The sequence below is a fragment of the Carassius carassius genome, chromosome 27 (assembly GCF_963082965.1).
Source record: "Carassius carassius chromosome 27, fCarCar2.1, whole genome shotgun sequence".
Taxonomy (NCBI): domain Eukaryota; kingdom Metazoa; phylum Chordata; class Actinopteri; order Cypriniformes; family Cyprinidae; genus Carassius; species Carassius carassius.
In genome coordinates this window covers 30304959-30330188 of record NC_081781.1, presented here as the reverse complement: position 1 = coordinate 30330188, position 25230 = coordinate 30304959, and the positions used below count along the sequence as shown (strand labels likewise).

The 25230-nt window shown below is 40.0% G+C and overlaps 1 protein-coding gene across 2 annotated transcripts; it reads left to right on the top strand.

The window, feature by feature from the left end:
* Positions 1 to 260: 260 nt before the first annotated feature.
* cfap206 (cilia and flagella associated protein 206) lies at positions 261 to 23538 on the top strand. 2 transcript variants are annotated; one of them, XM_059513386.1, is made up of 12 exons: positions 261 to 371; positions 445 to 528; positions 7025 to 7115; positions 7195 to 7383; positions 9269 to 9427; positions 9503 to 9705; positions 12288 to 12407; positions 14996 to 15191; positions 15569 to 15706; positions 15782 to 15975; positions 22663 to 22806; positions 22886 to 23538. In XM_059513386.1, the coding sequence occupies exons 1-12, from the start codon at positions 264 to 266 to the stop codon at positions 23099 to 23101; spliced, it is 1842 nt and encodes a 613-aa protein (XP_059369369.1). In that variant the 5' UTR covers positions 261 to 263; the 3' UTR covers positions 23102 to 23538. The 2 variants fall into 2 exon arrangements, with proteins under 2 accessions (XP_059369369.1, XP_059369367.1); XM_059513384.1 differs by having other exon boundaries at positions 15566 to 15706; positions 22886 to 23535.
* The last annotated feature ends 1692 nt before the right edge of the window (positions 23539 to 25230 follow it).

Sequence of the window (25230 nt, the reverse complement as noted above, 5' to 3'; positions counted from 1 at the left end):
GTCAATAGCTTATCTAAATGATTTGCAACTAATTTAGCTAATAATGAGGTTCAGAGTTGATTGATTGCTGAAGCAGTAAGAACAATGTAAATGTCAGCGGTGTGTCACTATATGAATATGCGCTCAGACACTAAAAGTATCTCTTCCGTGGAGTTTGTTACAGTGTTACAGTCCGTCTCCATGACAGCCACAGCCGCGTCGCACAACACAACAGTCCGCCGCGACGGTCTCGAGACAAAGCTCTGTACCGGTAACGTGTAAAGATGTCGAGCACTCAGGCTGCAGGCGTTATCAGAAACATCATCCGAGAGATCGCGCAGACGTGTTTGAGCAGAGGACAGACTCTGTCCGAGACGCTCATCGCCTTCATGGTGAGTGACTGGGACTCGGGGAACGTTACTTTAATGAACACATCAGCTGCTGAATGTTTACATGTGTGTCCAGGTCAAAGCTGTTGTTCTGGACCCCAGGAATCATTTTAACGGGGATAGGACTCTGACGAAGCAAGATGTGCAGAAACTCATAGAGGTAAATGCGTACTTAGTGTTTACAAAAGCTGCTCTGTTTGGTTTTCAGTAGTTCAGTTAGGAAATTCAAGTATTTTTTATGAACTTGCCTTAGAAACAAACATCACTGTGTCCATCTGGAGACAAAACAAAGGCACTGATATATTTTAAGATTAATCAGGGCAAGTTTTTATTCCATTGAAAGATCAGACTTACATTTTAGTCTGGGACCAGGTTTAACCCTTAGCCTATGCGTTGTTTGGGACGTTTTCGTCCACTAGGGGGTAAAGTGGAGTCTTAATTTGGCCCCAACTTTCTCTGTGTTTCAGCAAATGGAATGTTCTTTGGTGAGACAAATCTTATTTTGACACAGATTTTGGGAAAATGCTTTGAAAATTAAGAAAAAACCTCAACGATAAACTGTGGGCAAATTCACTTCCCTTTTGTTATGTCGTGGATGAAAACATCCACTAAAGTAAACTGCTGTAAAAAAAAAAAAAAAAGAAAACTCCTGTAAAAACTTTTTTTTTACTGTTATTGGCTGTTTTTGCCCCATTGACTTCCATTGTAACAACATTTTTTTATTGCAAAGCCATGACACCATATAATCATGCATTCTTGATTGTTGGTGGTTTTCCCTGTTGGGAAGAGGTAAATGTTGTTATATGTGACCATTAACCCATTAGATAGGCCTTTGCAAAAAAAAAAAAGCTTAGTTTCTGGCTTGTATGGAGTATAACAGCAAATTGTAGTGTGTGTTAGAACTGTAATCGGGCCTTAAAATTTAGGCTCGACAGGACCCGAGCCCGACAGATTTCGGCCCGAGCCCGACAAGTACATTTTGATTGACAGCTTTTTAAAAGCCCGAACCCATTTACAGCCCGACATTATTCAAATGTGCGCACGCACACAGCTCTTTTGCCTTTTGTCAAGAATGAGTCATGTTTTAACAATGTATTCATGACTAACATAGGCTATAGGCCACATGGAAGTCGGAACAAAGAAATAAGTCCTCTGTAACATCGTAACATCTCAGCACTCTAAATAGGCCTAGGCTCATTTAGCCTATAAATAGGCAAATGCACCAATAAAAATGATTATTTCTAAACAAATTAAATTAAGATAAATACTAAATTAAGATGGGTATTTGGCAATAACGAAATTAAGATAAAGGCTTCGCCGGATTTGCTTCGCCAGTAGCAGCTGATATTTAATAAAAGAATAATGCCAACATTAGTCTATATAGGCTACTCTGTCTACATTATGCACTTAAGACTCAATTAATATTTAGTTATAATTTAAAAAACCCACAGAGAATAGGCTAGGTCTGCATGTTTTTGTGGAAGAAAATGATTGAATCCACTGTAGATGGTTTCAGCGCGTTCCTGCGCTCACTGATCATCCAGCAATATAACCCACTGGCTCATTATACTCATTATAAACTTGGTCAAAACTTTTCCACACCTCAGACTCTGCTTTAGTTGCTGGTTCAACCAAAATGTAATCACCAGAGGCAAGCCTCCGTTTCACCTACTCAGCATCCATTTTTGCATCTTTTTCGCACTAATCGAAACACATCACATGAACGCTCATTTACCTCGCAAACCGGAGCGCAAGCCCGAGCCCGTGTAAAATGATATAAATTAAGCCCGAGCCCGACCGAACTCGTCGGGGTCCTATCGTGTCCCCTCTGGTTTGGGCAAAGATCTTCAGCTCTAGTGTGTGTGTGTGAGAGAGAGCGATAGAGAGAGTGTGTGTGAGAGAGACCTTTAAGCACTTACTTGATGAAAATCAAAATAACTGTGTTCATGCACCTGGTGCCTTTTGATGGTGAGAAGTAAAGACTAAACAAGAACAACTGGATTTAAACATTTGCATGCCATCCTGCTGGTCATTTGATAGTGAGAAGAGCAGCAAGCAACATGAGAAAGGGCTTGACTTGTACCAAAGTTTTAGAAATATTTGTTCACCTTGAACCCTCCAGCGAGCTGCAGGATGTATTGTCTTTTCCCTCTGACACCACAAACTCAGGAGAGTAAGATCCTGATTTTGTTGTGGCACCCTCATCATCCTCTCCAGCTTCCACTGAAGGCGAGGAGGATTCAGAGGATCCTGCATCAGGGTGGATTGGGAGAAATGGTACAGGTGTGTTTTCCACCAACGTGGAGACACCCACTTCCTTCAGCCTGCCAGAGGCGTGACTCCAGGGACGACGTGTTATGCCATCGCAAGGGTCCAGAAGTGTGTGTGTGTGTGTGTGTGAGAGTGAAAGAGAGACCTCTGTGCACTTACCTTGATGCGTCTGAGAAAATCAAAATATGCACCTCAGCTCTTAGAACTACATGGAGTAAACAAAAATAAAGTAAGTGTACTTATGCACCTGCTGCCTTTTGATGGTGAGAAGTACAGACAGCCAGTTTAAAACTTTAGATTTTTTCTGTAAAAAAAAATCTACTTTGCATCAAATTTATGAAGATAATTAATTTTGAACCAAAATGCAACAACAACTTCAAATAAACTGCAGCTCCCTGGAGAGGTCAGGCTGTCACAGTGTCTGGTTTGTGTATCCCTGGGTGTCCACTAGAGGTCTCACTTACCCATATTGTCACCCCACTTCAGGAATTGCATTTCGCACAAGCTTTTGTTTGGACTCATCACCGTTAGTTGTACACAGCGGTTCCCACTTACATTGTTTGCATCTGCCAGTTTATACCCTGGTTGTTTCTGTCTTTGTTATGGAGTCCTTGTTTAATGTCACCCTGTTATTTTGTGTTCCCTGGCTTATGTTCGTGTTTCTTGTTTTGGACTGCTTACCTGGATTTTGACCTTTGCCTGGCTGAATTTATGATTCTGCATTACCCTAATAAACACTGCGTTTGGATCTACCTGTTTGTGTGCGTTCCGTGACAGAAGGACTCCATCATGCCTAGATCCAGCGGTGTGGGATTTAGAATCCGTTCCCCAGCTACCATGGAGGAGCGAATGGGTGAAACTCCTGAATTTAATCACCCTTCGTCAAAGATAGTGTGAGGTGGGTGGTCTGGCTCAATTGTTTTTGACCATGGCAGTAGGGCTGGAGTATAACGATGCAGCATTGAAGGACTTGTTTAACCACTGCCTTGATGACCCTTTGCCTCAATGGAAGATTAAGGGGCTTGAAATCCTGGACTTTTGGGGCTTCACCAGATACCTACACCATTGTAGTCAACAAGATACACCAGCCACACCTGTGTCTCCAGACAAGATGACCACCAGCCCAGCGCCACTGTACAAGATTGCCGCCAGCCCAGCTCCACTGCACAAGATGGCCACCAGCCCAGCTCCACTGCACAAGATGGCCGCCAGCCCAGGCCCACTGCACAAGATGGCCACCAACCCAGAGCCACTGCACAAGAGGGCAGCCACAGTTGATCTTCCAGAGTCAAGTCAGGTCCCCATCGATCATTCAGAGTAAAGTTAGTTCCCCGTTGATCTTCCAGAGTCAAGTCAGGTCCCTGTTGACTTTCCAGAGTCAAGTCAGGTCCCTGTTGACTTTCCAGAGTCAAGTCAGGTCCCTGTTGACTTTCCAGAGTCAAGTCAGGTCCCCGTTAATCAGGTCTCTGTTGATTTCCCAGAGTTTAGTCAAGTCACCGTTGACCGTCCAGAGTCAGGTCAAGTAACCACTGACCGTCCACAGTCAGTTCAAGTCACCGCTGACCGTCCACAGTCAGGTCAAGTCACCATTAACACTCATGAGTCAAGTAAAACCACAGTTAAACTTCATGAGTCAAGTCAAGTCACCGTTGATCTCCATGAAAAAAGTCAAGTCACAGTTGATCTTTATGAGCCCAGTCAAATCACTACCATTCTTTCAGAACTTCATCATGTCTCAGTAGATCTTCCAGAGCTTCGTCATACCACAACAGATCATCCAGAGCCTTGTCATGTCTCAGCTAAACTTCCAGAGCCTTGTCACATCCTGTCTGTTACACCCAGCAATGTTCTCTCAGCCTGTTGTATTGCTGTCAAGGAGACTGTTACTGCTGTGGAACCTCCAGAGGTGGCGGCAACTGCTGCAGAACCTTTGGAGGTGTCCGTAGTATCCATCCATGAACTTTCATCGTGTCCTGTCATGGCTATGGAGGCCGCCTATGAACTCATTGCCTGTCCTGTCATGGTCATGGAAGCCATCTGCCATTTCATCACGGCCACGGAGGTCACCATTAACCTGTTCATGTTCTCTGTTTCAGTCCTACCTGACCAGACTTGCTCTCCTGTGCCATCAACTCCACTGTGGTGGTCCTCTGCTCCACCCTGGTGGGCTTCTGTCCCTTCTGCTCGACTGTGGTGGTCCTCTGCTCCACCCTGGTGGGCTTCTGTCCCGTCTGCTCGACTGTGATGGTTCTCTGCTCCGCCCTTGTGGGCTTTTGTCCCATCTGCTCGACTGTGGTGGTCCTCTGCTCTGCCTTGGTGGGCTCCAGTTCCGCCTGCTTCCCCCGGTGGGCTCCAGTTCCACCTGCGCCGCCCCGGTGGGCTCCAGTTCCACCTGCTCCCCCCGGTGGGCTCCCGTTCCACCTGCTCCACCCTGGATTACTGCTCTGTCGGCACTGCCCTGGCCCCCTGAACTTTCTAATCCGGCCTGGCCCCTTGGACTGTCTGATCCACCCTGACTACCTGCTAAGCCATCACTTTCTGTCCCTGTTCCCCTCCATGGACCCGGCCCCCCATCCCTCCCCCGATCCTCCATTATTCCTCCTCCCTCCTGGACTCTTTAGTTAGTTTTTTTTTTTTTTTTCAGAGGAGCATCTGGAAGCTGCTCCTTAGAGGGGGGGGGGGGGGGGGGTGTCACAGTGTCTGGTTCGTGTATCCCTGGGTGTCCACTAGAGGTCTCACTTCCCCATATCGTCACCCCACTTCAGGAACTGCATTTCGTACAAGCCTTTGTCTGGACTCAACACTGTTAATTGCACACAGCGGTTCCCACTTACATTGTTTGCACCTGCCTATTTATACCCTGGTTGTTTCTGTCATTATTATGGAGTCCTTGTTTAATGTCACCCTGTTATTTTGTGTTCCCTGGCTTATGTTCATGTTTCTTGTTTTGGACTGCTTACCTGGATTTTGACCTTTGCCTGGCTGGATTTATGATTCTGGATAACCCTAATAAATACTGCATTTGGATCTACCTGTTTGTGTGCGTTCCTTGACACAGGCTGCATATTCGTTTCTAAAAATCATGTTGCTTGCTGCTCTTCTCACCTTCAAATGACCAGCAGGATGGCATGCAAGTGTTTCAATCCACATACCTTGTTTTTTTTTAGTCTGTACTTCTCACCATTAAAAGGCAGTAGGTGCATAAACACACTTACTTTGTTTTTGTTCACTGCATGTAGTTCTGAGAGCTGAGGTGTATATTTTGATTTTCTCCCTTACATCAACGTTTCTCTCACACACTCTCTCTCTCTCTCTCTCTCTCACACACACACACACACACACACACACACACACACACACACACACACACACACACACACACACTATAATTTGCTGTTATACTCCATATACAAGCCAGAAACGAAGATTTTTTTTTAGCACAGGCCTATCTAAAGGGTTAATGGTCCCACCTAGTGATCAACCATAAAAATTACAAATTTTACCTCTTCCCAACAAGGAAAACCACCAACCATCAGGAATGCATGATTATATGGTGTCATGGCTTTGCAATCATAAAATGTTGTTATAATAGAAGTCAATTGGGCAAAAACAGCCACGAACAGTAAATTAAAAAAAATAATAATAATCTAATGCTGCACAAAAACTAACAATGCATCAAAGCCAATGTTGTTACCAATCTTTGACATATATATATATATATATATATATATATATATATATACATATACATATATCAAACATAACACTTTTTGACTTTAGTGACATCTGATAGTATAAAAATATCACAGAAATCAATAGCCACTATATGGCTGTAGTCCTCGATGGCTGCAGATACAGTAGACTGAAATGTTGTAACCTACTTAACCTCTTAAGTTTTAGATTTTATCACTAGTTCAAATTGTAGAATTTAAAAATATACAAAAATCCAAAAATAAACTGCTGTAAGGAAAAGACAAAGTAGGTGACAGAGTATTTTTCAAATGTCAATAACTCTAAAAAAGGAAAAAGGAATTTACAGTAAGCCTAACAAATGGCATGTTCCAGACATGTTTAGTTTGGAAGCAGCAACAAATCTTGCAGCAGGACTTTGATCTGACTTTAAAGAATGTTTGTGTGGACTGTGGCTGACTGGCAAAAAACAAAACAAAAACCTCAATCATTGGCTAATTAAATTCTTTGGTTTTGTATGTGTGAGTGATTGTTTTATTCCACAAAATTAAAAATAATAAACCAGCTGTGTGTTATAGGCTCATAAAAAACAAACGAAAAATGATTTTGCCCAAATTCGTTCAGAAGGACACTTGAAGGATAAAAAGTTTCAAAGTCTTGCCAGACCTTTGTAAAAGATGTCTGTGTGTCTTCAGCTGTGTGTGGACAGACTGATGGACCAGACCAGTCCCACTCTGAACACCATTAAGATGCAGGTTTACTTCGACATGAACTACACATCTCGACGTAAGTGTAAGAACAAACAGATGATCTGGATCTCCTCCAGCAATCGTTGAGTGTGTGTGACTGACTGTCTGTGCGTCAGGTGAGTTTCTGGAGGTTCAGCAGAAGGTCCTACGTTCCTGTTTGGTGTCGCTGAGCAGAGAGATCACAGACTCTCGGGCAAAGACCAGAGAGGACCTCAAGAACCTGTACGGCAAAATAGTCAGCTATGTTATCCAGCGCTCCAACCTGGGCTCGGCCACAGACATCAGCACCGTGAGAGAAACCACAGGTACTGCCCTCTGATTCACTGACTCTGGAGAATCCTGAATATACACATGCAGTAATGTTCAAACGCTTGAGGTCAGATTTAAAAAATAAATCATTTTTAATTCTGCATGGGTTGATTAAAATGATTAAAAAATGACATTTATAATGTTGCCAAAGGAAACCTTGTTCAACATTGATAATAATCAGAAATGTTTCTTGAGCAGTAAATCATCATATTGTCATGATTTCTGAAGATCATGTGACACTGAAGAATGGAGGAATGATGCTGAAAATACAGCGGAGCATCACAGCAGTAAGGAGAGTCAGAAGTAGGGCTGTGCGTTTAATCGAAATCGAAAAAAAATCGCGATTTGAGTGTGCGTGATTTCTAAATCACTTTATAGCACGATTTTCCGCTATCGATAACTATTGGTTATCTGAACCAATCAGGATGCAGCGCACCTAAGTGGAGCGCAAGAACAGAGCAGACTGGGCATATGCCTAACTCCATGTTCACACACTCTGTCTGTGATGCGTAGCCTTTTTTATCGAGCTCATGTTAACGGAACAGAACATTCACACTGCACGCGGTAAAAGATGAGGACAGAAAAGGTTATAAATAGAAAGGTGTGAAAAGATTTAATATCTTACTGTGAGCACAGAGAGAGTTGTGAGTGCACAGGACACAGGTTGAGTGAGAGGAGACACGTTGTAAGGCAGCGTGTATCTGAGCCTTATACAGTCTATGATCTGAGCACGCGCAACTGGTTTTGTTAACAGAGTAAAGGAAATTTGCGTGCGTCTGCGTCTATCCGCTCGTGCATTATTTTCATGTGCTTTCTCGTTACAATAATGCGCTCTCGTTGCTGCTTCTGAACTGTGTACACATAACTTACTGTATATGCACTGCAGACGAAGTACGTGTGAACCTTGGGCAATAAGTATATTGGGCAAAACGTATAACACCTGGGGCACCGCTACAGTGAGCTCTATGACCAATGCATGGCAAAAAAATAAATAAAAATCCCTGAACACGGGTTTAATTTTTTTTTTTTTAATTATAATTTTCTTGCCATATGTCTAGATTTTGTTTGACATCTTTACTTAGTGATTATTTTGAATTAAGTCTGTTCTAGAGACATATTACAACTTTTTGAGAAAGCTCTCATTGGTTTTCTTTTGGAAATATGTTTCAAATTTATACTGAATGCATTTATGACTGTAAAGCTGTGTATGTCAAAATCGTGATTAAAATCGAAATCCCAAAATTGATCAAAAAATCATGATAGGTTTTTTTTGTCCATATCACACAGCCCTAGTCAGAAGTGATCATTTCTCATGCAGAATAACACAGTTATTATTCATTCATAATAGTGCGTGGTGCTTGGATTGAACGAGCTTTCTCATCAATAAATGCTGAGAAACTGATGATGTAGACGCATACTCTCCATTCATGGGAGCCAATCACCACAACACATATGTCATATTTCATGATGCTTATTTCAAAAACATATAAAAATCTGCCAACACTTTATTTAAAGCCTTTATGCACCATAAAATGAGAATTTATAATGCATTTAATAACCCTTCATAATGATTTTACATAAGGGCTATAAGTGTTACCCTAAATATTTATGATGAAAATTTTGACCAGTAGTATATATGTACATACTGTCTAAATCTTTATCTAACTTAAACCTTTTATGTATCTAATCAGATTTAATGCATAATACTTGCTCAGCTGACTCATAAATGCATTATCCATTGCCAAGTGAACAGTGAATACTCTAGTTTGCCTCAGTAATTCTGAGTAATAATGGCTAACTGCTGGTTTTGATCTTGTGTGATGAGGCTGTGTTCATGGCACCAGGTGTCAGTACAGGATGACTGCATGTTGTTTGTTGCAGCGGCTCTGCAGAGCGTCTTTCCTCAGGCTCAGCTGGCGACCTTCATGTCTCTGCTGAAACAAGACAAAGAGCAGCAGCTGAGCGAGCTCACTCTGATCGTCAGTGGCATACGTCTCTTTAATAAGGACAGCAGGAAAGGAGGAGAGGGCATCCAGAACTGTACGTGAGTCTCCCTGATTTCACTTATCCTGACCTCATACTGTCAGTACTCACTTCTCCATGCGTCTCCTGCAGTGCCAGTCATTCTGAATGAGATGCTGCCAGCCGCGGCCGCAGATATAGATAGTGAACTGGTGGGATGTGAGCGCTTGGCCTGGCAGTACACGGCCCTGCTGGAGAAGATCTGTGAGCGCACCGAGTGTCCCGTCCACCCCGACCTGCTCAAACAGGCTCTGTACAACACACGACAACACGAGGCCTTCCTCAGACTCATACTGGTGGGTTTCACTGTTAGAGAGAGTCTCATCAAGTCTCTGCTGGCTGACAGACAGACAGGGCATTAGCTCTTAACCACGCTCCTAGAGAACTGCCTCACTTTCTGCTGTCTGTCTGAAAGGACTCATATGATGTCATTTCAAGTTTGTCTTTGGAGTGTTAGCAGCTGTTTGTGAATATATAAGATCTCTAAAGTTGCAAAGACTAAAGTCTCAAACCCAAAGAGAGATTCTTTATAAAAGTTAAGTCCAAGATTTTAATAAAACTGCCCAAATGTTTATGCAGAGAAAGAAGATGTAACTTGTGTTTCCAAATAAGGTGAGGGGTGTTATGTTTCCATCACACGGTTGAGACATTCAGCCAATCACAACGCACTGGATAGCTGGCCAATCAGAGCACACCTCACTTTTCAGAATGATGAGCTTTTAAAAAATCGACACGTTTCAGAAAGGCGGGCATAGAGAAGAAACAATAATGTACAGTATGTTATTTTATATTAACTGCATAAACACTTAAACTAGTCTAACATAAGCTATCATACACTTTGATAATCAGCAGATCTACAGCCTGAAGGAAACATCAGTTTCTTAGTTCACACACACATTTGTAAAAGGTGCATATGATACTTAATGTTTCAATGAATAAGACTAAGTTTGATACTTGCACGTCTCTCCTGTTTAAAAAAGATTCCTGATGCACTCTGGGACTCCAGTTGGTCTCTGCTGAAGTGAGTTGATGAGAAAGACCAGTTTGAATCAGAGGATCTTGATGAATAAATAGTGAAGGCTGAAGCCAGGTGCAAGTTTAGGGTGGTTTTGAGAGCTCTTAGCTCAGCATCTTCTCCTGGGATTCCTGAATCTAGAAGAACCGCCCTGATCTGGTGATCAGTGATCTATATAGGGTCATGATGTCACACCCTCAGGATCTGAGTGAGCCAATGAGGAATGGTGCTTTTGGAGGGAAGTTTTACAACTCTTTGTGACTAGTGTGGTGTCTTGCATATGAAATTAGATTGGGGGTTCAAGAGAAGAATCTTTAAGATTCTTATAAAACTAATGTGTTGCATAGGTATCAACATATAAAATACACTCTCATTTAGATCATGAAAATACGAACTCATAGATACCAAACAAATAGATGAGGTTATATTAACTAGTGATCCATCATAAGCATGTATAAAACATATACAATACACAAAAGACAATATACAAGAATAGTAACAGCATACACAATGCCCTAAAGTATATGTGAATTAATTCAAAGAAAGGTTTTTCTATGAATTATTTAGAGAAGAGTCCCTTTTTATGTGCATTATGTGTACAAATGCTACATGAGCCACAACTCTTAAGATCACACAAATAGTGCACAAGAGACTCGACTCACAGTTGTTCTTCATCCACCTTTCTCATACACCCCATGACATTTTTTCACACAAATTATGGGAGTAACTTCCATTTACACTGTCAACAATCAGCAAAACGTTCACTCTATGAACGTAATAATAAGCATTTTCAAAAACTCTGTACAATGACGTGACATTATTTTACTCACCCTCCAACCATCAGACATAAAGAGGAAAATTTAAGTGTAAAAGCATTAACAAATTATTGTCAGCATACCATAAATAACCCCTAAGCTCGATGCTATCGGCAGAAATATTACTAATGTGAGAAATATCATTATAGTAATATATCTATATTATGTAACAATTACATTTTGCTACATTCCCGGGAAAACAAATCTGGAAACAGACAAGAGAAAAATTTTAAGCTTCTAAACGAAAGATGTGTTTTGCAAATTAAATCAGGACCGCAGACCACAAATCCGCAGTAGCCTATATGTTGTCTTTTTTCAAAAAAGTTACAGCGCAGTAGGCTTGTTAGGAAAAAGGAGGATAGATACTAATACTGTAGAATGCAATGCTCTAAAGATCATCAAAATGTGCGTTATACAGAAATATAGGGTAAAATAGTCCATTTGTGATTGAACTGAATGTAAACATAAGTATATTCATATTCAACATTTCTCTCAACTTGGCTGATTGTTACAGAAGTATTTGGGCTGTACCTACAGTATACTTACCTAAGGAAGTACTGCATGATACGAGGTAACTACATGGGTTAGGTTCGGGGTTAGTATCTAGTTATTACCTTATTGTAATTAATATAATTAGTACATAGTATTCACATGCCGGACAGTACTGTAAAATTCAGTGCTACCAATATTTCAAGAATATATAGCCTTTGATTCAGTACTGCAATGCCTTATAATGCTGCATTGGCACTGGAACAGCTGTAATATCTGATGATAGCTGGTTTACATGGTTTCTAGCTGGTGGAAACTTGTGGAAACTAACCAATCAAGTTGCTTAGGGCTGGTTAAAGCAGCCAGGTTTCATAAACCAGATTGTGGAAAATTTGATTGTGATTGCGTCATGCTCTAGCCCCTCTGACCTGCTTTTCTCCGGTGTTTCCAGCACTTTTTCATGTGGGAGATGGTGAAAATTACGGTAATATGAAGTTGATGTATGATGAATGTATGACATATATGATAATGATGTGATTTGGCCTTCATGTTTCATCAGGCGGACATTATCCAGAGTGCAAAGGAAGTGATGCGGTTACAGTCTGATCTAAAGACTCAAATGACGCTCCTGAAGGACACCGTGCACACCAAGACCACAGTGCCGACATCACAAGTGTTTGTGAGTGATTTCTGTAATGCTGTTGTCCATCTGTTTGTCCTGAATGTTTATTGATAGTTCACCATTTTAATTAATTTTTATTGTGAATACAAAGCACAAGATAAAGACATTGAATTAAAAGTGAAGACTCATTCATATGAGGGAGAAATAGTTTAGCAATAGGGTTGAATGTTCATTGTATAATTGATCTGTAAACTATGGAAACTTGTTCCTGACATGGAATAAAAATAAAGTTAACTGTGACTTTTTATCTCACAATTAATTTCTACTCTATTCTGAAGTTACCACTCAAGAATTCTGACTCTTTTTAGTAAAAATTCTGAGTTCTGAGACCATTCCTTTTTTTCTCAGAATAGCGAGATATAAATGAACTCAGAATTGGAACGTAACTGCATATGCTGTAAATAAAATCGCAACAAAAATTCCAACAGTCTGCTAAATCCATAAATCCAACATGAATACACTGGAGATCAAAAGCTTAAACGCAACACAACCTTAAACAATAACAACCTTAAAGAGATACTCCACTCTAAAATGATTTATTTTTCATTAATCACTTCCCCCCATGTCGTTCCAAACCCGTAAAAGTTCAGTTCATCATCGGAACACAATTTAAGATACAGTATTTTGGATGAAAACCTGGAGGCTTGTGTCTGTGTTATTTACTAGACTGCCAAGTAAATAACAGTGTCTAGATCCAGAAAAGGTATGAAAGTTGTCGTCAGAATACTTCATCTGCCATCAGATGTGCAATCTGAGATATATGAAGTGACAGGAACACTTTTTGTAAGTGAAGAAAACAAAAATAACTTTATTCAATAATTCCTTGTCAATGGTCTCCTTGTCAGGAGAGATAAGGACCCAAGAGCAGATAAGGCTGAAAAAGGTCGTTTTATTAACAGAAGAAAGGCGAAGACCTAATGTCCCAAAAAACAGAACTCAGCTCGGGAAAAATGGCTCAGTCTTTAGCTTCCAACTGCACAGCGCACAGGTAATGTGCTCAGCTGAAATGGGAGACAGGAGAATAGTCCAGCAGATGGGGGGTCAAGCGAGGTGCAGACAGGGCTGAGAACGGCAGGGAGCAGCGGGGTCAAAAACAGGTAAAAAAAAAAATCATACCCGAGTCCTGACACTCCTCTCTGTAAATCCATATCACCGTGCTGCATGTGCTCTTCTGTGTCCTCTACGTCTATTTAGCTTTGATTAGAAATAAAACAGCGCATCTTTGTGTTGCATTATTTGTCTGCCAGATTATACCTGAATTACAAGATGAATCTATTGTCTTAAAATCCTGTAAAAGCTAAGGATATTCAGTGCAAACAGTTTGCAGTAGTTTACAAATAACTGATACATATGCATAAAACACAAATTTCTTTCTTGGCAAGTCGCGATGGCTGGCAATGTTTATTGGTCGGGCTTTGACCAATAAAATGTCTTCATTCGCACCACAGCCCCGCCACCGGCTCTGCTCTCTCACATCTGCATATACAAGTGCCCAAGTGAGTTTTGCAATAGGAATACTGCAAAAAGAGTAGCAAAAGTCAGAGTGCTAGGATTTGAACTTGTACTCCAGATCTGAGAAGTTGTAAGTGCTGACTTGACATTGTGCAGCGAAACTGAAGTGCATAAGTAAATATGTCATAAACATTTGTGCATTTCATTTTCTTTGTGTGAATGTCATTTTACACATTTGTAACTACTAATCTACAACTTCCAATTCAAAACGCGGGTGTTTTGATCATTGTCTGGGTGTGTAAATTTCAACTTACAAATACAAATATTAATATGACAAGTTCTCACATTCAGATTTTCAACCTCTGGAGTTTAGCTACTGATTTACTTCCATACTTTTATGGGTTTGGAACGACGGGGGGTAAGTGTTTAATGACAAAAATTTCATTTTGGTGTGGAGTAACCCTTTAACAAAGAACTGAAATACAAGAGGAAGATAAATACACAGTGATAACGACCTCAGTGGAAAACAGGTGTGAGGAAAATAATAAATTGTCATAGCAATTAAAGATTTACCAGGAACAGAGAACAGAAGAAACAAAGGTTAGCAACCTAAAAGTCTTTGAAAATAAAACCAAAACGGAACATAACTGTTACATGGAAGATAAAAAAGGTTACATTTACCTTTTTATTTTCTTTATTCCAAACAAGCTTCCATGGTGAACAGATATTTAGTGTCCTCTAAGCTTTTTCAGTTATTTTGCATGGAGCAAATCATTGAATTCTAAAAATATCGTAACTGAAAGTTGGATAAGAAAAATAATTTAAAGTGAATTTGTTTTTGTGAAATGTGCTTGATAATTGTGCTTGTGCATTTATTAAGAAGGCATTCAGAACTTTCTATACACTATATATTAATATAATATTCCACTGCTGTGTGGTCATGTGTCTATATATTGGTTCTTTTGCAACCACTTTGAGCACATTAGCATATAATTTGTGCAAATTAGAGTCAGAACTGTCCGTTTGAATAAGTAGTAATCCTGGTCCGTCACAGAAAGTGTCAGTTTTTTACAGTACAGCAGTGCCACTCTTGTGATCGCATGTAGATTTAAAAGCGTCGCTCTTCTTGTCAGCCTCATTTCACAGCAGTGGCTTCACTCTGGACGGGACTGGAAGGCGAGATGCTGCTACTGAGCATGCTCACTAACGTGGCGTCCGGTCTGAGAGCGTTCCTATCAGCGCAGTCTCTGCTGAGCCCAGATCAGCTGGAGCTGTTGCTGCATGGACTGCAGGTGCAAACAGATGCGGACAGATGCTCTGTGACAGCAGGTGCGACACGCAACCTGACAGAAACACCTGTTCAGCATTTACTACAGCTCACACAAGTGCAAACCACCTACTGGTATTAAAAAGTGTAAAATTAGTGATGAAAAGGCATGGACAAAGCTATTTTTGCATAATTTCTTATTGCATATGCAGTTGTATTTAATAAAGAGTATATGAATGAATCACAAATTCACGAACTGCATTTGTTATTATGGAAACGAGCTGCACCTGTGTTCTTTGATTTGCTAATTTCCAGTCCCATCAGCACATTAATGGGATTTCAGCCTCACGTTAATTTGTCCTGTTCAGTAAATCTTCAGTGTTTCAGTGTCAGATGAAATGAGTCTAATATCTGAATACGTGTGTGTTTGTTTCAGAAGAGCGTGTTGTTGAGTCAGATATGAGTTCGTGTGAATGGTGTTTTCCTGAGAACACAGCTCACTTTGAGGACGTGCCGCTGCAGTACAAGGGCTTCTGTGGCTTCACACTTGTGAAGAACAACGGTCTTTTACTGCCAGGTACAAACTGTGAAACTGTGTGCATTGCATTTGATATTAGTTTTCTTGATAAGACATATTAGTGTCTCTTCTCAGGCAATCCAAAGATCGGCGTCCTAAAGCACAAGGAGAAACACTACGCTTTCAGCTCCAGGAGCATTGCATACGAGTTTGCCTCTAAAGCAGATGAGTTAATTGCTGCTGTGGTGGAGATGGCGAAGAGACAGCCGGAGCTCATCCAGCTGCTGCAGCTGCATCAGGAGTTCGCCAGCGTGACACCCTACTCTGAGGTAGACTCGGCCGTACGGCAATGAAAGAGCCTGTCCTCCAACAAAAAACAACCATATAGGTCGTTTCTGCAAGCACCTTATTACGACCTACATTTATGTTTTAAAGTTAAGCGCCCTCTAGCGGGTGACAAAATAATGACAGTATCATGTTGCGTCTGTCGTCATGAAATAACATATAACAACATATAACGTTAATTTAAATGCAAGTGTGGACTGAGAGTGTGCAAAATTATGATTTAAAGGAGCATATACATTTTATGAGAACATGCGTTCTCTGGCATCAAACCCATTATCACATGATTACATATCGTCGTATAACGCATTTTCAAAGCATTTTCTGTCATGACAACTCTCGGAGTGACTGGCATGGTAATGTCCATGACTATGTTAATTACAGTGGTGTCGAAAGTATTGGAATTCATTACTCAAGTAGAAGTATAGATACTAGGGTTTAAAAAGACTTTTGTAGAAGCTGAAGTATCAACTCAAGGTTTTTACTCAAGTAAAAGTGTAAAAGTATTGGTTTAAAAACTACTTAAAGTATAAAAGTAAAAGTAATGTAAGGAAAAAAATGCCATTAAGAACAAAAGCTTAGGTCGCGCCACAGGGGCCTATTGTGCACTACCCCACCTCCTCAAAAAAAAACATTTTCTAAAGGCCATAGGCCATAACGACTATAATGTTATATTAAAATGTTCATGTTGAAAAATTTGGGATGCACTAGGCTACATGTTTCAGCCGCATATATGCCCGTTGAAAATGAACACACTTTAGTACAATGCAAATACATTAAAGAACTAGAGATATGATGACTAGTTGCCTATAAGTATTGTAATGGTGCAAAAAGACAAACTTCAGAGGCATGTCACCAATAACCTTTAATGGAATGTAAATGTACATCCAAGCTTAGCTGCAGGAATCTGTGAGGGCAATGGACAAGAACATTAGTGCAGGCTTAGTAACAATTACACTTGTATGGTTGTCTATTTACAATAAACGTTATAGTGCTGTCAAAATGACTGATTAATCCAAGTGTTTAATCAAAAACTAAAAATGAAAAATAACTCATAATTCTGATACCTTCTTGATTGATAGCTTCCTGTATTCGCTACATACGTCTGCTATGTTCAGTGTGGGGGGGGGGGGGGGTAACGAGTTACAAAGTTGGTACAGCCTACTTATCACAACATTGTCAATCGCGTCGTCAATCGCAAACGATAATTTATTAAAACGTCTCGCTACCAAACTACCTACAGTAGCTTAATTTGTGGAGGACGAAGAGAAAGCACCCATTTGGTAAATGAGCCAGTGAGAAATAATAACATTTAAGTAGGGTCCAGTGCTTTTCGATGCTTTTATAATGGTACCGGCGCCTTAACGGTGCCTTAACCGATACTTAAAAAAAAGAACCACAAAAAAAAACTATGGATAACATTAAAGAACATTACAAATATTTAAAATAAATCCATAGCTTTCACCTTGGATGCTCTCATTTCCCAAGTTGTGCTTCCCTTAATCTAAGGCTAATAAATGTATTTCACAATCTGGGTCATTATTTAATACAAAAGCACACATAATGTTTCGACTGTATCCCTGTCACTCACTCTGATATTTGGTTAAAATGAGTGCTGTCTGTCACTGTCTATAATCACTTCTGTGAATTACTGTATGCTCATTCTTTATGAAGTAGCAACAATGTCGTTTGTAAAGTACAGTACTGTGCAAAACTCTTAGGCACATTAGTATTTTCATCCCAAAAAAGGGTTTTAAGCCAGTTATTTATATCTTTTGTTGTAGTGTGTCTGTAGGAAATATCAGTTTGCCATTAATTTTTATAATAATCTAGTGCGATTTTGAATGCACAAGCAGTCTGACAAAAGCAAAATGAATGTTTGGAAATGTAAACTTATATTTTATACTGACACACTACAGCAAAATATATAAATAACTGGCCAAACACCATTCTTTTGGGTGAAAATACTAACGTGACTAAGACTTTTGCACAGTAGTGTATGTATAAAGTACGTATGATTGAATTAAGTATATTTAAATAAGTGTAATTAAAGTATTTGTTCGTTCATCTGTTGTCAGGGTTCTGTCACTTCAGTCTAGTGTTATTCATGGTTTTGTGACAGAGCCCTGATACTCTCCTCATGTCATTGTTTTCATGTGAGCGCGCGGCTTCGAGACTGCTTGAGCCGTGCACTCTTGTCTGCGTGTCTTGTTCCTTGTTGGAGCATGGTGTTCGGATCCCGGCACTCATGTTTTGCTGAGTTTTGGTTTCGTGTCGGGGGCCAGACACTCGCGCTCCATGTTCTGTTTTATTGTGGTAACGTGCGGTCTCAAAGTGTTGTCTTGTATTGTTGCAAACAGCTCTTGTTATCGGCTGTGTGCTTTCTTGTTCTATTTTGTCTTGTGCTGTTGCACGCAGCTTAGTTTTTACTGGCTGCGTGCTGTCCTGTGTAAACACGCAGTTTATGAGCTTGCTCATTAGTTGCGTGTTTGTGTCTAATTCAAGCACATGGTTTGTGATTTGGTTTGCTGGCCATGTGCTTGTTTTTGTTTTGCGTGAGCACATGGCTTTTGTCTTAGTTCCTATGTGCCATGTGCTCTCGTCAATTGTCTTGACCTCACCCATCTTGTTACCTGGTTATTGATGTAATTTTCCCCACATGTGTTCCCTCGTTACCCTCCTCATTAGCTCCTTATTTATTGTCCTTGTGTTTGCAGTCTGGTTGCTAGTTCGTCATCAAATATCTGTCTGTGCACATCGTGTCTTGCCTTGCCTTGCCAGTCAAGTTTTGTCTGTTTTCCCCTACGGGGTAGTTTTTGTTTGTTTATTTTATTATTACTACTATTAAAGAGCCCTTTTCGCTGGAAGAAACACATGTGGTGTGACAAGCAAAAACTTTACAGTAGCTAGATGAGAAACCGACTGCTCCCTCGTGACCTTTTGTAAACTGTTTTTATGACAAAGAACACAGTTACTGATATTCTAACAATCTATCGATAAACACACCTTGTGTCCGAGAGGAGATCGGTCTGACGCCGGTTTCATATGAAATTTAAGGGGACTGACTCTGAGGCGATCGAATACCGGTTCCATACCCAACCCTACTTTTAAGAAATATATTTTTTGATAAACGAACCCAAAACTGGCTTTGTCCTTGCTGGGGTGTGAAGTGATTTGTGTCATGTGCAGGTGCGATGGATCGCGTACAAAACAATATGGTGTCGGAATGGTATATGTTTATACTTCTCATCCAACCACAATCAAATTCACTCCATCCGGATGGCGCGATTTATCTGGATAGGTTTTTTTTTTGTTTTTTTTTTAATGATGACAAGCCGCAATGAAATAGCAGTAATAAAGCTATTTTTAAAATGTAAGGAGTAGAAAGTACAGATACTTGTGTGAAAATGTAAGGAGTAGAAGTAAAAAGTTGGCTGAAAAATAATTACTCAAGCAAAGTATAGATACCCAAAATTTCTACTTAAGTAATGTAACGGAGTATTTGTACTTCGTTACTTGACACCTCTGGTTAATTAGGGGAGTAACGGTACACAGACATGCTACGTCCCTCGGCTTTGACTTCTTGGTTCGGTATGGTTTCGGTACAGCAGGAGGAAAACAATAAACATAAATTGGTTCACTGGACAAATTGCTCTTTCTTTAAATAAATTAAATTACAATAAAAATTTTCTTAGGGATAAAGTCTCCTCTGTGCCTCTCCACTTCACTCAAGCTGCCTACGCTCTTCTGTGTCAGCCGCGCCGCAAGGATGTGCTGTTTCTACGTGTATTTATGCTTTGATTTGAAAGAAAACAGTGCATCTTGTGGCGCGGCTGACACAGAAGAGCATACGCAGCACGGTGATATGGAGTGACACAGAAGAGACTGTTGACAAAGTAAAGTATTCTTGTCGCTTCATAATGTTACGGTTGAACCACTGATGGCAGATGGCGTATTCTAACGACGTCTTTCATACTTTTCTGGACCTTGACAGTGTAAGTTACTTGGGACAGTCACAAGCCTCACGGTTTTCATCATAGATATCTTAAATTGTGTTCTGAAGACGAACGGAGCTTTAATGAGTTTAGAATGACATGGGGGTAAGTGATTAATTAAGTGATTAATGACAATATTTTCATTTTGGGGTGGAGTACCCCTTTAAATTCTGTTACTGTTTATTTTTAACTATAACAATTAACACTAAAAATGAAAAGAAAAAATGTATGCAAACGTTTTCAAATTAACTTATAAATTATACAATTTCTATTTGTTGTTAAAAAAAATTCTAATTTCACAGTGGCTGTCATAATGTCATAATTTGTTTAGGAAAATGTTTATTTAAACATACATTAAATATTTAAGACTTCACTAACAAGTAAAGTAGGATATAATGAAGTATATAGCCTAGTCTAATATTTTGCATAATGCTGTTCATTAGACTTGATTTCTCTAGCAAATAATGAGCTGTTGAAACACCGAATAAGCATTTACGTAAGGGGTGAGATGTTCATTAATTCATGTTAAAACTAGTAAAGATGAAGGAATGATCGCGCTCTGTGCTGCTGTCAGAACTGAAGAGTTTATACAGCAATCTGTTGCCCCATGTCAAAGAGCACCAAAACTGCATTTATTGTCTGAATTTCCTGGGGGGAAATAAAAAGAAAAATTAGTTTAGTACATGTGCGTGTACCGAACTGAAGCACCCGGAATACGTGTACAATTACACCCCTTATGTTAATGTATTTGGTCTTGGAGGAATAGATCTGCTACACTACTGCTGCAGAGCAAAGTACTAGCTACGGCCGATACATCCACAACACGCTGCTGTGAGCATGGAGTAAATACTGCTGCTACACATATAACATATGAATAACCCCCATAGCATACATTATCACCCCAGAGCAGATCTTTACAGGTGGAGCTGGGGAAGGTGGAGGGTTTCTGAAGTGCATTGCTACAGCAAGCATTAGCTAAGTATTTGAATGTTGAGCAGTGAGCTCATTGGCTACCGATACAGGAGAGAACCAATCAGCTGTGACATGTGATGATGTCATTATATCAGATTGAGTTAGACCTATCAGAGTGCGTGATCTAGAGTTTCATGTCAGAACTTTGTATTTGAGTTTCAGTTCCCAAAAATGCCTTTAATCAGAATCTAGAGCATTCTCCAACCCTCGACCAGAGTTTAGTGTTGGTCTCAGCCTCGGAGCAAGGTCTAATGTCAGCTTATTAAAGGAGCATTTCACCCGTGGGAACATTGATCTTCATTGAAAGTGGGTCATATATGTAGTCGAAATCTATTAAAACTTTCGAATTTGGTGCCTTTTTGACCGAGTTATTACAGAAAGTAACTTTAGGGCTCATTTGTATGGAAAACCACAACTCCCACAATGCAACACATTTGCACAGCTCCACAAGCCACTCCCACTAATCCAGAACACCGCTGTTAGGCTGTTAGGCGATATTGTCTACAAGACATTGAGGACACAGTTAGCGATGTATGGTATTTACGTGCCACAGTAGTAAACAATGCCACAGTAAGCTTTTTGTGCATTAAAAAAGGTACTGCACAAACAGTTTACAGTTGACGTTACGTAACTTATTAACCGGGAATCATTTCGTGATAATAATGCTTAAAGAAATTGTGTACATTTCACGAAATGAATAATAAATAAAATTGAAACACTTATTTTACAGTTAGACGTCCATTTGTCCCTGCAGGCTTCGGCTGGCGTTTCCAGTTTACCTTCGGAATTCTGAAATATGTCTCCAGGACGCCTCTGTCCATATACGGGGCGAAACTAGGATGGTTCACAACGCAAACATCCGTGTCCTTGTCTGCCTCAGACATTTCTTCGAGGAGAAATTGGCATCTTTGAAGTTCTTGGCAGCAGACGGACTCTAGCTCTGTGTCCTCCAGCCATTCTCATAAATCTGACTCCATAAGCGCTTGTTAGCTTAGCTACATAGCTTCCAAACAAGATGGCGGATTTTCATTTTCGTTTCTGTAAGTTTAGTCCCACCCACTGATCTGTAATAGGCCTGTAGGGTGAGTGGGTCCCACCCCCTGGAATAATAATAAGCTAGTCTCTGTAGTCTCTACACTTTTCAATGAATTTTGACTTCCTGCTTATTATGACGCAAAATGACGATTTTTACGTCATAATAAGCAGGAAGTAAAACACTTAAATCCTTATTTCTCCCATCTCAGGGAAAAACAAAGGAAAAATCCATGATCATTATAATATATGACTGGGTTTCTAACAATACAAAGCTAAATGCAAATGGGTGAAGTGATCCTTTAATTCCCCTCATTGAGAGTTTCAACTCCTTCTTCACGACCAGGCAAGCCATACTCTGTTCCACTTTGAGAGAGCAGAACAGTCCGTCTTGACTGCACTTATTTCGCTCCTCCCCTCCCTGCAGGTGCCTACTCTCACCTACATTTCAGGCGAGGTGCATCTCAAACAAGCCTGATGTTATGTTTAAATAGACTGCTGCAATTAATATTTTCGTTTAGTTTAAAATAGTGGGAGAGTCATGATCTCAATTTGAGACAAAATAATAATAGTACAATAATAGTACAAGAAATCCAACTGTGTTTGATTTAAAGGTGCAATCTAGAAGCACAAGCAGCTGATGTAGAAACTCATGCAGTACTGCTTATGTCTCAGATGCAATCAGGAGAGAAGCTGTTGGTGAAAACCATCTCTAAAAGTGATGCCAGCATGCAGACAGAGACACACCCTCTGGAGACCAACATTGTGAAGTCCTATGAGTGGAACGAGTGGGAGCTCAGAAGAAAAGCTATTAAACTGGTGAGAGGCGTTCACACACATGATTTCTGTCCAGACAAGCTTTACAGAATTTAACCCTGTAAGGAACTCTCTTTCTCAGGCCAATCTGCGGAGTAAAGTCACCCGTTCAATGCAGACGCACTTAAGTCACATGAGACGAGACAACAGCACACAGACGTTCCTCCCTAAAGACGCCGTCAGCCAGACGAAGCGGGACGGAGAGAGTAACGTTCCCAAAGCACAGGTGTACCTGTCAGGCCTGAGAGGAGGAACAAACATGATAAAGCTGGATCTGACCAGAGCTGTTGATGAGTGACCTGCACACTGTGTGAATGTGTCAATCTGCTTCAGGACACGCCTCTGTAATAACAGCTGCATCTCAGGCTCTTTAGATGTCTTTGGTGAACACAGGACGAGATCTTTATATCTTAATTATTTCTCACTATAGCTTCTGTGTTGATAGAAGGCTCTTTTTTCATTTAACAATGAATCCCTGTTAACCTTTTCCTACATCCACAAACCTGGTGTCTGTTCAGATGGAGCCACTTCATTGTGTGAAATGTGTTATGAAATATTCTTCTAATCAAACAGTAAAGAGAATATGAGTGTAATGCAATGAGAAAGACTCGTTCATCATTTTGACTGCCTGCACTGGCAATGAAATGGTCACTGGTTTGATTCAAAATATTTGTATTCATTTTTAATACATTTATAAATTACTACATTAATACATTATAAGTTATTAGCAGCATTCAGAAATATAAAAATAGCTAATTTGATGTCACTAATAAAACGTCTGAAAATCATCTGACTCAATTTTGGTGAAAATCATACCAACGGTTGATGAGGAGTTTTCAACATAAATCAAAATGGCCGACAGGAAGTACAGCTTACTCTGGTATATTTGGTATCTATGTTGTTGGCATACGCCACTGAATATTGTGAGACCAGTTTCATTGCAATAGGCTAATGCAATAAAAAGTTATTAGCATTTTTATAAATGTAATTATTAATGGTTAATGAATGGTTTATTACTCTTGACCAATAGGTGGCACTGTTACCAAATTGATGTGGCATGGCCAGTGTGAGGTGCCAATGTCAAAGTTTTGTAGAGATACTGTCTCAGAATCATTTTGGCACTGTGCCTAAATTTGTAATGGTGCTGTATGAAAATGGTTTTGTCAATCGACACGAAATGCATAATTTTTGTCAGCACTGTCTGAAGACGATCTGACTCGATTTTGGTGAAAATCGGACCAACAGTTGATGAGTAGTTACAAATAGTATGTTTTTTTTATTAATCAAAATGGAGGACAGGGAGTTCAGATTTCCTAAACAAATTGGTATGTCTGCTGTCGGCACGACCCAAGGAATATTTTGAGATCATTACAATAGCCTAATGCAATCAAAAGTAATTAGCATTTTTGTAAATTTCACAAGGGTTAATGAATGGTTTATTACTCTTGGCCAATAGGTGGCGCTGTTACCAAATTGATGTGCATGGTCAGTATGAGATGACAATGTCACATACAAAGTTTGGTGTTAATATGTCAAATCATTGCAGTGATACAGCCCTCAGATGCAGTTTGACATCTTTCCAGCAAATTCGTTCATGTGCTAAACGAAAACCATATCATGTATCAACATGAAATCCATAACTTTTTGTGAAAGTTTAGACAAGTGGAGGCGCTAGAGAATTTGAGTTATAGACTCCAAATCTTTTTCTCATTTCATTCTCAATGTCCTCTGTCAGTGTGCTAAATTTCACAACTTTCCCGCAAGCGGTTCTATGGGCTGCCATAGACTTGTGGCGGAAGAAAAAAATCATGCTAACGAATACAATACATGCATAAGCACTAGATTGGTCTGAAGATAATCAGAGCCAAATTTGGTGAAAATCAGACAAACAATCTAGGAGGAGTTCGAAAATGTAGGTTGTCAACATGAATCAAAATGGTGGACAAGAAGTTCAGCCAATATTGGTAATGGTTTCGGTGTTCTCGACATGATCTAAGGAATCTATCAATATCAGTACAATTCCAATAGGTTAATGTAAGCAAAAGTTATTAGCATTATAACTTCATTACACCTTGTCCCCTAACTTTTTGAGTACCATGAGGGTATGGAGCCAAAGATTTTTGTAATTAGTTTCGTAACGATATGCTAATATGTTCATAAAATACAGCATTTTAGAACATAATTCAAAATGCCTGATGCGCAAAATGGCTAGCATGGTAAAACTGGTTAATCATTCAATTCGGCATGATGCACCGAATCTAAAGAGAATTTTGGACAAAGCATTCAGAAGTTATAAGCAAAAATATGCATTTTTCATAATCTCCTGACCACTAGGGGACACAGCACTGAAACACTGCAGGTCATCTCAGGTCATGGTTATTATAACACACATTAAGTTTGGTCTCTATACGCCAAACCGTTGTTGAG